This window comes from Cetorhinus maximus, chromosome 8 (assembly GCF_964194155.1).
Source record: "Cetorhinus maximus chromosome 8, sCetMax3.hap1.1, whole genome shotgun sequence".
In the NCBI taxonomy this organism is placed as follows: Eukaryota; Metazoa; Chordata; class Chondrichthyes; order Lamniformes; family Cetorhinidae; genus Cetorhinus; species Cetorhinus maximus.
In genome coordinates, this window is record NC_135886.1 from 96,902,526 (window position 1) to 96,919,143 (window position 16,618).

The 16,618-nt window shown below is 41.1% G+C and overlaps 1 protein-coding gene across 1 annotated transcript in view; it reads right to left on the bottom strand.

Annotated features, from left to right (window-relative positions):
- Positions 1 to 15,694, bottom strand: part of LOC144683820 (5-hydroxytryptamine receptor 2A-like) — a 35,823-nt gene extending 20,129 nt beyond the window's left edge. Inside the window, exon 1 of the mRNA XM_078547284.1 lies at positions 15,361 to 15,694. Within this exon, the coding sequence (XP_078403410.1) occupies positions 15,361 to 15,694 (334 nt within the window). The remainder of the gene's footprint in view (positions 1 to 15,360) is intronic.
- Positions 15,695 to 16,618: the final 924 nt, after the last annotated feature.

Sequence of the window (16,618 nt, forward strand, 5' to 3'; positions counted from 1 at the left end):
TTGTCCAAGAAACAGGCAGAAAAAGAGAATACAAGAGCTGGTTGTCAGGCCCATGAAATCAGACAACTCTTCCACTTCAATTTGTGATCAGCCTCTGGGATCCAAGAGGATCTACTCACTGCCTCTGCACTAAGCAACAGTCAGGAATCAAATTCAGGAGCTGCTTGGAAAGAGAGGAAATCATATTTTTCACACCTCATACAATCACTGCACACACAACTTTCAGGTGGACTGAATATACTATTTATGCCACTGTGATTTTTTTGTGTTTTCTGGGCACTAACTGACATTATGTTCTCACTTTATAATTGAAGGCAGTGTGATATATAATTTTGCTGGATTTACAGCGGAATCTCAGCATTTCTTCTCCACTGCTGTCTCTGAGATCATCACCTCAAAATTTCCACATGGAGTGGGCTATTTGGCCCTTCAAGCCTGCTCCGCCATTCAATATGATCATGGCTGATCTGGTTGTGGTCTCAATTCCACTTTCCTGTCTGCCCCACATAATGCTCGACTCGCCTGTCTATCAAAAATCTGTCTAACTCTGCCTTACATAAATTCAATGACCCAGCTTTCACTGCTTTCTGCAGAAGAGAATTCCAGATACTAACAACTCTCTGAGAGAAAAGAAATTCTCCTCATCTCCGTCTTAAAAGGGAGACCTCTTATTCTTAAATTGTGTCCCCTGGTTCTAGTCTCCCCCACAAGTGGAAACACCCTCCCGGTATCTACCCTATCAAATCCTCTCAGGATCTTAGATGTTTCAACAAGATCACCTCTTGTTCTTCTAAACTTCAGTGGGTACAGGCCTAACCTGTTTAACCTTTCTTCACAAGATGAGCCCTTCATCCCATGATTGAGATGAGTGGACCTTCTCTGAACTGCTTCCAATGCAATTCTTTTTTTTCAAATAAGGAGACTAAAACTGTACACAGTATTCCAGATGTAGAATATAGATTATTATAACATACATTATGTAGAGGACAACTTAGTATCCACATGAAAAGTGTGACCCCAAACTGAGGGTAAAATTCAATATCAATTGCTTGAAGAAAGATCATATGAAAAAGATCAGTCCATGAGGATGAGATAAATTGTAACACTGTTGCAACTCTGTTAATGGATTAAGGTGACGATTATGAAGATAATGTACAAAAATTAAAATACAGAATTGACTAATTCAGCAAGTGGTCATACATCAAATGGTACTGTAAACTGTGGCAGCTAAGAGAAGATTAAGCAATTTATCCATGTTATATGAAATATAACAATACTATTTTTATCCCTTATAATGATGGGATTTACGGGAACAGATTAATTCTATTTTCAGAGCATAGAAAAGCAAAGAATGAACCTACTCAGCCCATCAGGATTCTCACTTGTGTCTCCTTTCTCCCTTTTTAATCTGTTAGGGGACATTCATGCTGAACTGGGCCCTAATCCCCAAAGCCTAACTCCAGCTTCGACTCATTTGAATATCTCCACAGTCTGGCTGGCTGCTGCTCTCCAGAAATGACTGCTCACCCCCATTGCACCTAATCCCTGTTCCTCCAAGACATTTATTTAATAGCTTAATGAGTTTGTAGTGGACCGCGCATGGGTTGTCACCCTGGTTTATGCTGGTGTTCTGGTCACTGCCATTCTCCAAAGGGTTCTGCTTGATGACCGATGTGCCTGCCTGTTTCAGGTGGTAGGCCTTTTCCATATGCAAATTAAGTGCTATGGTGTAAATTCCAATAATAATTTTAAAGGATGACTGGTGGGTGTTCAGGCTCTGCCCCCATTTTACTGGACAGTTCTGCTGAAGAAGCCCCCAAAAAGGTTAATTTTATAATTATTTTTGTGGGGCCAGGTGGAGCTTGAGTTTTCAGGTATAAGCTTAGGCTGCCAATGCTCTGGCCTTAACTTCTGTATAATAGATTCCTTCCCCCAGCCTTCCTGCTGGCCTCAGGACCATAAGGTATCACACCAGCCTAGAGCCAGCGAGCAGCAGTGTGGCCTTCAAAGTTCAATAGCACCATGGCAATGACATCCGACACTCAAATGGGCCAGACCTCCCACTGGCAGCATTGGGAAAACAGCTGGCACACTTGTTCAGTTGGTCACCCTAGTTAAAATCAACCCCATAAAATTTAGACTACCATATCTTCCATAGTTCAGCTCATGGTGTGTCAGACAATATGCAGACATGTGATTGCAGAAGTATGATAGAGGACAAGTGTGGCATTTGTAGGAAGTGTATTCCATACACAAGACTTTTATTATAGTATAGGTACCAGTAGCACACAGAGAACCAAATGGATGTCACAGGACAAGCGGGGTTAGAAGGTGGAAATAATTTAACCAATGCTGAAGGAGAGCAGCCATGCTGAAGCCTAGAAGGTTCGACAAGGTGACGTTGGAGCAGTGCGGAAGATAAGGTTAGAGTGTGATTGAGGTAACAGAAGGGTTAGTAGTCAAAGAGAAGAGGTTATTATTGGGGGAGAGGCAGATGAAGCAAGAGGAAGAGGGGGAAAGTGAAGGGACAGGCCCAGAGGCTATATTAAATCAAACTATGGCCCCTCCAAAAGGTAGTTCTTTCAAAATAACATTAATGAGACTGTTGTGCTGGTGTGACATGCTAAACATAGAAAGCTCCTATCATAATGCTACCTATGTGAACAGTAGATACCCCAGGTACTATATTGGGTTCTAATGAAGCTTCACATGAAGTTTTCAATGAAATATACACCCCATGTACTGAATTTAGGATATACATTATGGATAAGTATAAAGAAAACTAAAAGTGAGAGACTGGAATACAAAATTTAGTTTGATCATGGGGAAGAACTAGCCAATATGATCTTATTTGAGTGGGCATTCTTAGTTTTGCTGGCAAAGGTTTATCATAGGAAACACAAAATTGTTCTGAAATTTGCCACAGAAATTGTAATAGGAGCGCAAAAGTATCCTCACACTGTTTGAGTATAAAATCTATGTGCTATCCCATATCTGAGCTGCACTATTATCTGCCTGGTGGCAAATTTAGTTAAACTTTCAGTACTACCTATATAGTTCCTTTATAGGGGGGGAGGCAATGGCACAGTGGTATTGTCACTGGACTGGTAATCCAGAGACCCAGGGTAATGCTTTAAAAGAAAAAAAGGAACCATGCCCGGTGGGCACCGCGGAGACTGGGGTGCTTTATCGGCCCTTTTAATCACATTTTGATTTGATGTTTGTAAGTTTCCATTAAACATTGTCTTTGGTTTTTTACAGCTGACCTAACTTAGGCGCTGTATTTATTTTACCCCTGATTTTGTTGCTTTCGTTTATTTGGTTGACTCAGAAAGAGTATAGTTCCTTTATATGTAGCCAGCACAGAATTAAGGAGCTTGGTTTACTGATAACATAAAGTGACTAAGCATGGAACCAGTTAGGAAGTGCTCAGATCCAAGAAAAAGACTTTGTAGTGCATCCTGCAGTCATTTAGAGATTGTTAAAATGTGCTACCTGCTATGTATATGCATTTCAAATGGAGAAAGCAGAACTGTTGAAAGACAAATGGTTATACTGGTATCTTTGTGTAAATTTGCATTTATTCTGTATGAAGTATTTAAAATAAAAGTTAAAAACGCATTAAAATTGTGTTTTGGGGAGGATTTTCCCCTCATCGGATGGGCACGGCAGGCGGACCCGGGAGCGGCCACGAGACCGACCGCCGCCCCTGATCGGGCTCCGACCACGATTTCATGCTGGCGGGCCAATTAACGGTGAGCCAGTGTGAAATGCAGTCGGAGCCTCAGTGCTGCCGGGGTGGGGGTGGGAGGAGCACGAGCATCGAAGCGTGCGCATGTGAGGGGGAGCGAACACTGACAACTCCCTGAAGGCACAGAGCTGCCTCAGGGAGATGAAGGTTTTCAAATGAAAAATAAATTTTCTACATATGATATAAACATGTCCCCACATGTGACTCAGTCAAAAAAAACGTTATTGTTTTTTGAATAACCGTTGGAAACTTTGTCCTGCCCTTGGATGGGGTTTCGTTTAAAATGCAAAGGCCGCCTGGCCTATTCACCAGCCCGCCAACCAAACAATTGAGCGGGCAGCAAACAATGCAACTTAATTAATTACATAAGGGCCTTAATAGGCCTCTTAATTGTTGGATAGTGCACCGACCGAAAGATCGCGAGAGTGCGCGATGACGTCGGGACGCTTGTCCGGCGTCATCGCACACTATTTCACTCCCCTTCGGGTCGGGCACGCGCCCACCTGCAGGATGAAAAATTCTACCACTAAAATTGTGCCCTTGATTGTCTCCTGCTGTTTCCTGGTGGTCTATTCAGCCACGGAAAGGTTATTTGTCAACTTGGAGTCTGATATCAAAAAGAAACATATATTTTTCAGTACTTTTATTGTCAGAAGCAGTAATATGTTGTCTGTAATCCTTCTGGGGTGCAATTACAATGTAGGAAAAGGCTAAGACTAGGTTAATCTTCAGAACCCGGTCATTCTTCATTTAAAATGTCATGAACTAGATTGAAGTAGTTGCAATGGTTAACATTAAACAACATATGACCTCATTAAGAAAGAAATATGTAAAATTCTCAGTCATTTCTGTCAGATACTGCTGAAAGCTCAGAACATGTAGCCATAACTAGAACTGGGGTCACTGTTTAAAAATAAGGGGTTGCTCATTTAAGACAGAGATGAGAAGAAATTTTTCCTCTCAGAGGGTTATGAGTCTTTGGAACTTTCTTCCTCAAAAGGCAGTGGAAGCAGAGTCTTTGAATATTTTTAAGGAAGAGCTAGATAGATTTTTGATTAACAAGGTGGTGAAAGATTATCGGGGATAGGCAGGAATGTGGGGTTGAGGTTACATTCAGGTCATCCACGATCTTATTGAATGGCGGAGCAAGCTCGACGGGCTGAGTGGCCTAGTCCTGCTCCTAATTTCTATATTTGTATAAAAGTATTAAAGCATTGTATCCAGTAATTTTAGAATTGTAGTTGATCGGTTAACACAAATCTGAGGGTCACCAGCACTGGTTGAATGCCTTCTGGGAGATTTTGCCACATGATCTTCAACCTCCCACCACTATGCTCCCACTATTGGTCACCTGACATGTCCATCCTTGGGTCACATAGCCTTCCCAAGCCAACTGGAAAGAGAACTGGCTCTTTTTTTAAGTGTATGATTCTTGACAGTCAGTCAAACAGGCTGTTTGCCGCATCTCCAATATTTTCACAATTAATACAAATTTTCAAAAAAAAAAGAAAAATCACATTTTTTTAATAACCCTATGATTTTTTTTCCCTGACTTGGCTAGTTTCCTGGAGATTAATCTTCAACTCCTGGAGGCTTCAGACCAATCCTGGAGGTTTGGCAACTTTAAACAGTTCAATTAGCATTTTAAAAGAAACAATCCTCTAACAAGTCAAGATGTTCAGGGCCTGAATGTGAATGTGAGACAATGGGGCAACTTGTATGCTATTTGCCTTTCCAGCTTCACAAGGAAGCAGGAGTATGATGACTAGGTGTCTTTATAAGCTAATTTAGCAGGAAAGGGATATATTGGCGAGACAGAAACATCATTCTGCTCTCTATCCAATCAAGGGGCAAACCATATATTTTGAAACAAAAACAGAATTACCTGGAAAAACTCAGCAGGTCTGGCAGCATCGGTGGAGAAGAAAAGAGTTGACGTTTTGGGTCCACATGACCCTTCAACAGAACCGAAGTTAAAGTTCCAATTAATGCCTGAACCACAACACCTAATTATGAGAAAGGAGCCTATTTGTAGGACATGTTAGATACAAAAGCAATTTTACATGCTAGATCTATTTAAGGAAGGGATGTAGATAAATGATAAGAGAAGTGATACCCCTTTTGGATAGATGGAGGTCATCAATGAAAACAATGTAGACAAATGATAAGGAAGTAACAGTCCTTGCAGTTTTTTAGAGGGCCTTTGTCTATTAATTTCACCCTTTAATGATTTATTTTGTGACTGTTTTTCAAATGAATGATCCTAATGACAGATGTAGCAAGAGTCATACAGTCTGTACTGTTCAGATCTCAAATAGAGAGACAGCAGCTTAGTTGAGAGTCTGTGCTCCTTAGAGAAGAAGCCGATGGACACAGTCAAGGCAGAATGTCTGGTGCCTCCCAGACTTGCGAACTTTCTGTACACTTGTTAGATTAGATCCTTGCTATATAACTAGAATATTGTATGAATATTGCAATAAGGATTCCTTTGTAGAATCTCGTATATAATTTATAGTTTCTCCTCACTTATGAGTGCATGGCTTGTATTATTGTGGAATCTACATATTAAAATAAAGCCTAACCTCAACAAAGGCATTTGAAGTGTTTCATTGAAGGACTTGAACTAAACTAAAATTAAGCATTAAAGCCTAAACACATTATAATCTCTTGCAAGTTGCTGGTCTTTTTTGCCATAAAGAATTTTTGGCTATTCTAGTCAGAAAATAATTCAAGGTAATTATTAATAATAATTATCACTTATGACTTTCACACTTTGTCTGCAAAGTGCTGTATACCATTCAGTGTCTTCTCCAGCATATCCGCTGGTTCCCAAGGCCACAAAATGTGTCGCATTAACTGTGCTGCAATTTGTATTCCACTTATTGTGACATTTTAGAAGGAATGTATATAAGCTTTCCTGCTCTGTTCTTAGGGGCAATGTACTCGGTTCCAATGAGCTGGCTTGAATGTGAGATTGTTCAGGCCAGCTAAACCCCAATGGTGTCCTTTGCTGTAATTTCTGCAATCACTGAACCAGTTTCGGCAAGTATATTAATTAGTTGGTGCTCCAAGACGAGAAGTACAAAATTGAAGAACCACAGAACCATAGAAACTTACAGCACAGGAGAACAATTAGCCCATCTAGGACTTTAAAACAGCAGGTGTGCTTAATCTCAAATCTTTCTGGCTGTAAACCTCTAAGTTCCTCATCCTCAAGAACCTGTTTGTCTAATTGCCTTTCAAATTATTTCTGGAGTCATCTAGCCATACAAATACTGTGACTATAAGAGCAGGTCAGAGGCTAAGAATCCTAGTGAGTAACTCACCTCCTGATTCCCCAAAGCCTGTTCAACATCTACAGGGCCCAAATTAGCAGTGTGATGGAACACTCCACACATGCCTGAATGAATGCAAGTACAACAACACTCAAGAAGCTTGACACCATCCTGGTCAAAGCTGTCCACTTGATTGGTACCCCATCCACAAACATTAACTCCCTCCACCACCAACTCACAGTGGCAGCAGTGTGTACCATCTACAAGGTGCACTACAGGAACTTACCATGGCTCCTTAGACAGCACCTTCCAAATCCATGACCGTTACCATCTAGAAGGATAAGGGCAGCAGACACATGGGAACATCACCACTTGGAAGTTCCCCTCCAAGCCACCATCCTGATTTGGAAATATATCACTGTTCCTTCACTGTCACTGGGTCAAAATTCTGGAACTCCCTTCCTAGCAGTATTGTGGGTGTACTTACATCACATGAACTGCAGCGGTTCAAGGAGGCAGCTCACCACCACCTTCTCAAGGCAATTAGAGATGGGCAATACATGCTGGCCTAGCCAATGACACCCAGATCCCATGAATGAATAAAAAAAATTCTTCCATTATCTTTTCAGGCAGAGTATTCCAGATCTCAACATGACCAGAGTGAAAAAAATTCTGCTCATCTGGCCTCTGGATGTTTTGCCAATGGTAGTAAATCTGTGCCCTCTGGTTATTGACTCACTCAGTAGAGCAAATAGTTTTTCTCTATCTATTCTAGAAAAACTCTCTCATCACCTTGAAAACCTCTATCAAGTCACCTCTTAACCTTCTTTGTTCCAAGGTGAACAATGCTAATTTTTACACCGTCTCCTCTTAACCAAAGCCTTTCATCCCTGATAACATCCTTGTAAACTTCCCTGATTTGCTTCCTCAAGCTTTTTCCAACTTTCCTGAAGTGTGGTGCCCAGAAGTGATCACAATATTCTATCTGAGGCCTAATCAGTGATTTATAAAGTTCCAGCATGATCTCTTTGCTTTTATATTCTATTCCTGTCCTGAAGTGACCTATATGCCTTTTTTTAACCATCTTGTCAATTTACCCTGTCACCTTTAATGATTTATCTACATGGACGCCCCTGCTCAACAACACTTTTCAAAATTGTGCCATATGTAGAATGCTGTCTTTCCATATTAATCCTCCTAATGTCATGAAGATATAATAATTTTCATATTATTGTGATTTATTGTAAAAGTGGGTTAACGGTGGGGTTTGGATTAGTTTCTCTGTGTGCGTGTGTGTAGGATATAATTGAATTGGAGCTGGTCTGGAGACTTTGAGTTATCAAAAAAAGCTAGGTTTGGGATGCTAAATACGTAAACATGGCTGAAATTTTAGAATGTGTGGTTTAGAATTTTAGATAAATTAGGTTAGTTTGAATTTCAAAGAGATGGTAAGATGTTACACTTAGCCAGAAGGAGCTAAGCCAAACAGTGTGTTTATTTTTCCTAAAGGTTACTGATAAAATTATACTATAAAAGATTTATATTATGAGAAAAATAAAGTTGCAAAATCATATGGGAACAATGGAATTTACATTAAAAAGGGATAAACATGTATAAAGGAGATGAGGTTATGTGTCGGAAGGGAGAAGGAATTCTAAGATCTAACACAAGTGTGAAAAACCTCCAGCATCTGTACATAAAGTTGCTGTCTACAGGAACCAAAGCTGAGAAAACTAATTTTGAATTCGACTGTCCAGGGTATTGTATGGCTTTGCCTGGGTCTGTTTAAATCTATTTGTTTTTAGTATTGCCTTAATGGGAGTGCAACTGGAAGTCAGATTAATTAGGGGTTTTAGGAACTATTATGGTAGTAATTTGTAGACCTATGTATGTGCTTGAAATCTTTTTCTTTTGTTAGTAAGTGTTTAATTTAATTTTCTAAAAACCTCTGATGTCATGGTAATCCTATTACTTCTGAATTCAGGACCCGCATCTTGAAATAAAATACAAATTGCAAAACAGTTGTGACCGTGTGATCAAGTTTCTCTTGTGGATTTAATCCACGTGGCACACATCATCTGCTGCGTCATAACACTAAAGTGCATCACTTCACAATTCTCACTCCATCCGCCATGCTTCTGTCTATTTCACTATCCTCTCCATGTAATCATGAAGAACATAACTATCATCATCATTACTTTTCCAGTAATGCTTCCTACACCTGAGTCGATGTAGTTCATAAAAATTGAGAGAGTAATGGACCCAAAGCTGACCCTTGGGGAACGTATTTAAAAACCACCTCCCAACCTGAGAAATATCCATCCATCACCATCCTTTGTTTCCTTTCCTTGAGCAAATTCTGCACCATATCACCACTTTCCCCTTAATTCCTTAGACTTCCATCTTCTTAATAACTCTTTAATGCAGCATTTTTTTACTCTTTTCACGGATCTGGGCTTTGCTGGCTAGGCCAGCATTTATTGCTAATCCCTAATTGCCCTTGAGAAGGTGGTGGAGAGCTACCTTCTTGAACTGCTGCAGTCTATGTGGTGTAAGCACATCCACAGTGCTGTTAGGAAGGGGGTTCCAGGATTTTGATCCAGCGGCAGTGAGGGAACAGTGACATAGTTCCAAGTCAGGATAGGGTGTGGCTTGGAGGGGAATTTGCAGGTGATGCTATTCTCATGCATCTGCTGCCCTTGTCCTTCTTGGCGGTAGAGATTGCGAGTTTGGAAAGTGCTGTCGAAGGAGCCTTGCTGAGTTGCTGCAGATGGGACACACTGCTGCCACTGTGGGTTGGATGTTGAGGGTGTGAAAGTTGAAGGTAGTGGATGGGGTGCCAAACAAGTGGGCTGCTTTGTCCTAGATGGCGTTGAGCTTCTTGAGTGTTGCTGGAGCTGCACTTATCCAGGCAAATGGAGAGTCTTCTATCACACTCCTGACTTGTGCCTTGTAGGTGGTGGACAGGATTTGAGGAGTCAGAAGGTGAGTTACTCATTACAGAATTCCCAGCCTCTGACCTAATCTTGTAACCACAGCATTTATGTGGCTGGTCCAGTTCAGTTTCTTGTCAATGGTAACCCCCCCCAGGATGGTGAAAGTAGGGGGTTCAGCGATGGTAATGCCATTTAATGTCAAGAGGAGATGGTTGGATTCTCTCTTGTTGGAAATTGTCATTGTCTGGCACTTGTGTGGCACAAATGTTACTTGCCACTTATCGGCCCAAGACTGAAAGTTGGGCATTTTGTCATGTGCCTTCTTGAGCTTGAAGCCACAAATGGTTTGTGCTCCAGAAGACTCAGATGAGCATATCAGTGATGCAGTGAACAGGAGGAGGCTGATCTGTATGCACAGTGACATACCTGGTGCATTGGGAAGCTTGCTAGAAAGCTTCTGATCAATATCAAGGAGAATGGAAGAGTTCAGCATTAACTTGGCACAGGGCACAAGGCTTTGTGCACAGCTTGGAGCTCATCCTCTTCAGCATGGAATTGGTGGCCAACTCTATCAGTGGACCCGGTCATTATCGTGTCTGATGGCCAATGTCTCAGTTTCCAGTACAGCTCAAGCAGCAGCCATTCTACATCTGAATGCTGCAGTGGAAGCTCAGGGTAAAGTCAGACATGGTCAACTTTTGCCATGCAAACCCAAAATGCCACCATCATAACTGTGAATGTCAGTGTTCTCCAGAGTTGCATGGCAGTCCAGCAACCTGTTCTCCAACAGATTACCAGCATTGCTGATGTGTCACTCTGGGGAAATGGCAACGGTTCCATGTAGCACAAACCTGCTAGCTTCTCCCAGCAAGACAGCATTCATCTTCTCACCACTGCTGCTCCATCAGTGCCTTTGCTATCGCCTGTCTGCCAGAATGCTGCCAGACATGCAAGACAGTCTGCAAAATGGACTTTTAGGCCCTGGGTTACTTCAGATCTCCACTGACAGTCAACAACCTTCCACCGTCATATTGCAGGCAGGTGTAGTAGTATATCAGAGCACTCGGAATGACAAAGGAACATGGAAGGCAACTTTGACATGAATGCACAAGGGTAATTAGCTAACAACTGTGCAATATGGAATGATTTAATTTGCAATTTTGGTTTGGAATGCTTATTCAGTGATGGCTTTTATTTTTACATTGTGGCCAAGTGGATGGTCAGTAACATAGGGAAGGTGAGATTTGGGACTCTTGGTGAATGGGAAATTGGGGTTATGTTGACAGGCATTTCAGTTGGCTGAGTTGATCACAGATAGCCCGACCCGAAAGGGGACGTGTTGGCTGCTTCCTCCTTCACCTTCTTCCTCCTTGTCCTCTTCCTCCTCCGCCTGCTCTCAGTCAGTCACCATAAAAATGGTAGCAAGGCAATGCAGCAGATCACCATGAATCTTGGCACTTATCTGTTGAGAACTGCAGACCTCCTGCAGATTATTTTAGGCAGCAGGGGCACTGGCCCTGATATTGCTGTGGTAATGATGATGAAACTGGCAGCATGCGCTGTCATTACTCTACTGAAACTGACAGCAACTTCGTGAGCTCAGACTTGCACAGAATAATGTGAAATCCAGAAATTGCTGTCAATGTCTATGCTGTTCCATTGAGTGCATTGTCGAGGTTCCTACAGTCTGAAATCTCCACTGCAATCACAAATTGACAAGAAATTCAACTTTTATGCTATTAATCTTGCTGCAAAAAGCCTAGAAAATGTTACACCTTATTGAATAAGGTATAACTGGGTTTTTAACTGGTCTGAAAAGTAAATTTTACAAAAACAGAATTACCTGGAAAAACTCAGCAGGTCTGGCAGCATCAGCGGTGAAGAAAAGAGTTGACGTTTTGAGTCCTCAAACCCTTCACCAGAACTGAGTAATATTAGGAGAGGGGTGAAATATAAGCTGGTTTAAGGCTGGGGCGGGGTGGTTGGGGGAGAGAAGTTGGGGGGGGTGTGGTGGTTGTAGGGACAAGCAAGCAGTGATAGGAGCAGGTAATCAAAAGATGTCACAGACAAAGGAACAAAGAGGTGTTGAAGGTGGTGATATTATCTAAACTAATGTGCTAATTAAGAATGGATGGCAGGACACTCAAGGTACAGCTCTAGTGGGGGTGGGGTGGAAAGACTAACAGGGCATTAAAGGCTTCCCCCCACCCCCGCCCCACCTTAAACCAGTTTATATTTCACCCCTCTCCTAATATTACTCAGTTCTGTTGAAGGGTCATGAGGACTCGAAACATCAACTTTTTTCTTCTCCGCCGATGCTGCCAGATCTGCTGAGTTTTTCCAGGTAATTCTGTTTTTGTTTTGGATTTCCAGCATCCACAGTTTTTTGTTTTTATATAAGTAAATTTTACATTTGTAGAATGTCAAATTTCTCCAAACTGATTAAAAATTTCATGTTTTTAAAAACAGAATAAAAATATTTCTTTTTTAATGGTGTGTTCATCTTTACTTTAGCTTCTATCTTAATACAGTCATACATCCATTTTGCTTTCTGAAAATTTTTGAAATGCCTTTAACTTACTGGTTTGCTGTGTTTGCTGTTTGATAAACTTCAATTTGATTGGTTGTACATTTGCTTGCTGACATCACTGCATGTCAGAACACCCCTTTGATTTGGGGCCAGATTTGAACTGATGCCCGGAAATGGGAAATCCCCACCAGCGGGATAGCTAAATCTTTGTGGGCAGCTTTCTTGCATGGCTTTCACTGTTTGCATGTCACTGACTCATGCTTGGGTTGCGCACCAGAGTCATCAGCCATACCATCAAAGGATGTCCTTTGTTGCCTGGCACTGCCGGGTCTGGTTTGACATGGTGAGCATGCAATCATTGCCATGAGGCTATACCTATTTATTTTTGAAAATATTATTTTTCAAATGTCAACTAACTGGAAACTTTGCAATTTGAAATGAGACAGAACAAACTACTTAAAAATACAAGATCACCTTCCAAGGTGAAGGTGAAAAACAAGTAAATCACCCTCAGGGGAGTGCGAAGAGATAGACATTTCCTACAATTCAGGCACCCATTGAAACTCATTGTCTAAGGAAGAGACATGAAGATGCAACGTGCTGGATATTGAAGCACCCAAAACCCCTTGGAAATACACAATGGCTGAAGTATTTCAGGGCAAGGCTGCAGGCACTGCAGAGAGATTGCAATAAAGTTTTCAGCAGAGGAAACAGTCAGAAAGCTGCATGGGCTCTCTTCCTCTTTTGGAACAAGTGCATTGCCCAGTTCAGAAGCCAACTTTACTAGAAATCTACCAGAGAACTGAGATCTCATAATAATTGTAACATCTTCACATCTGACCGCATCCACGAAACTAGCTAATCCAAATCGGCTGCTATGTTTAAAATCTATACCTCAAGGACAATCAAATGCCACTTAATTGTATATACTTTTAACTTTTTTTTTATTGAACTCTCTGACATGTGTGTGTGTGTGCGCATGTGGGCCCTAATGACTACATGAGGGCCGAATGCTTGACAATGTATTTTTAATATTTTTCTTGTGTTTAGTAGTTAATAAATTTGTTATTTCTTTAACTCAAGAAAGCTTTGTTTGATTGGCTCCTTTTGCTCACAGCTTAAATGGTTAAATACATTCTAATTTGAAAAAAGTATATCCTCATGAAAAAGAAACTTAAACCTTTGTTGTGACCAACTGAGGAGATTCAATAGAGGGGACCCAGTTCATCCTTTTTCACCTACTGTAACAGCATGCGGATGGCAAAGTAAACTGCTGCAGAATGAAGGCATTATGACTGCTGCCAGGATACTGGGCATTGACTTGCATGATATTCTGCGTTAGGTTACACACAAGCTGAACATTGAAGGAATGGAATTTCTTTTGGTTGTGGTAGATCTCAGAGTTTACATGCAGTAGCTGCAAAGTGATAGGCGTGCAATCAATGTCAGTCTGGACCTGCAATCCTCATAAAACAGTGTGCTTCCTCCGCCTGTTTCTCTCTGGCAAGATAGATTGAAATGTATTCAGTTCTCTTGGAATACAGAGCCTCACTGAAATCCCTTATGCAACAGTGGGTGGTGAACTGGGAGTTGATGTAAATGGCTCCAACTCCAGCCTGGAAGGGGCCTGATGCATTAAAGTTCATGAGCACATTCACCTTCACAGCTTCCGGTAATGCTGCCCTCACCCAACTCTGAGTTAGCAGATTTAGCTGTAGCAGATGGCAGACTTAAGTGAGGACATCCATTATTGAAGTCTGCCACATTGTTCTTTGGTGGGGTAGAGGGAGGAGATTTGCTCGCTAAGCAGCATGATTGGATATGGCCTCCTACTGAGAACCCTTCTCCACCTCCTCCTCCCTTTACCAGCAGCTTATCCTTCTCTGTACCACTTCTACTCATTCCCTCTGCTATAGTCCAAGAGGAATGCATACTATGCAAGGAATGCACCTATGTTTGAGAGCAAGTGCTGAAGGTGCAGAATCCTTGAAGTCAGAGCTAAGTCCCTCAGCACATGCCACACTATTCTTTGTGGAGTTTGACATCCTTAAATAACTCTAAAAGCTATAGAACATTTCTAAAACTCCAACAAGAACCAGTAGAAGTCAAGTATCAACTAACCTCTAAGTAGTTGATGACCTTTTAAATAGTCCTGTTGGGGGTCATTCCTGCTGCTAAATTTGCATTCAGCTGTACGTGTTTAAGAGAAAGTATTAGCCAGACTGCTGAGCTCGAAAGTGGCAGGGCTGGCATCTAATTAATGTTACATATTGATTGATGTCACAGTCTGCCTACTCTGCATGCTTCCAGTGGATGCTCCCTGAGCACAGGATGATGGTCTCTCAAAAACTCTGCCCAGTACGGCTCACACCGGAAGTGTGCGGGTGTGGTGTGGCTGCAATTTTGGAGCTAAAACAACACTTGCAGTGCCATAAAAACAGGCGTTATGGAGCCGAATTTTGTGGCCTATAAATCTAATTAACATGCCCATATTTGCAAGTACGAGTTAGTAAATTCAATTAAAACTCATGCTTTTAAATTTATAATTAGGATATCTGCATTCTTTAAATTTTACTCAGTATCAGATTACAATTAAGTCTAATCTTAAATGTGTCTACAATTCTATTGCTGTTCTGGTTACATCCAATTCAGCACTAAGGAGTATGATGAATTGTGCTCCTTCGCACAATACTGGAATCTGACTGAGAGTTTCTGTCCTTGAAAGAGAAAATTAATTACTTTACAGATCTCAGCCCATTTACAATTCCAAAATGGTTTGATCATTCTATTTAATTGAAATCTCTGGACAATTTTGCAAGAATGCCAACCCCATTGTCAACAGGTTGATAAAGCCCAAATAGAACTTACCGTAGAGAATAGTAATTAGGGAAACTGGCATAACTAAAATTCCCACCAGCATATCAGCAACAGCCAAGGACATTAGAAAGTAGTTTGTAGCATTCTGTAGCTTTTTCTCCAGTGAGACTGCCATGATCACTAATATATTTCCCCCAACAGTCAACACAATGATGACGAGAATCAGCAAGGCTGGCCAGTTCTTTTTTGAGATGGCTGTGCGTGAGATGTCCTCTGAGTCTGAGGCATTAAATATTTCCCCTGGGGTCAAACTCTGGTTCAGGGTATAAGAGCTGTTGATGTATCTGGCCATCAGAACACTGTGCAAACTGAAATACAGAAACATGGAACTGTAGCAATGCTGACAAATTTTGAAGTACTTCCTTAAATGAGATCTGAAATGCTTTGCCCTTTACTTTTGTGAAAGGTCTCTACTAAAGGGAAGACTAGCTCTCTGAGTTTGGACACATAAGAAGATAATCCATCCATTATTCTGTGAGTATTCAATTGAGAAGCCATGTATTTCAAGCCTTCAAACATTCTATTGTCAGACGAGCAGAATGAGTAAAAGCAAAGTGCAGGCAATAGTAGGGTTCTCAAAGTTCGCACCTGGGTTATTGAATCAAAAGTGCAGTATTTTCTTACTTCACACCTCTTGCAGTACCAACCACAATATCACCACACATGTTGCCAAGCTCCTCAAATGGCTCATATTGCCATCCCCTTTTCTCAATTTTTCTTCTTTGTTGTATACTTTACATCTCTCAGTCTCATTTCTGATTTTCTTTTTTCAGAAGCTGAGAAGTTTCATGTGGGTTTCCACAGGCTGTTTTTTTTTCATTATAATGAACTCGTTAAGATCAAAATCAATATGTTCTTCTGAAGTTGAATGAGTCCAGTTCTGAAAAGAATCACAATTAGAAGGTTATTACATTGTTATTTCATTCAATACTTGTAAATATTAATTTCATCAAAACTCTGCACTCCTACCTGCATTCAACATTCAATGAATAGTGCCTCATGTCCTTGGAAAAATATCAAAATGTATCTGCTGCCTACGTAACTAACATTTTCACATGCATATTTATTCATTCTAGTTCCCTCTGCAGCAGGGTTTCAAGGCGAAACAATCAACTAATTTATTGCAATCTCTGCCAAAACTATCATCACACATAGGCAAGAGATTTATTGAAGTGCCAATTCTGATGTATTTTTCATCTCTGTTGCCCTGACAGTTATCTTTTTCCTGAGTTCATTAACTTCTGCTTTA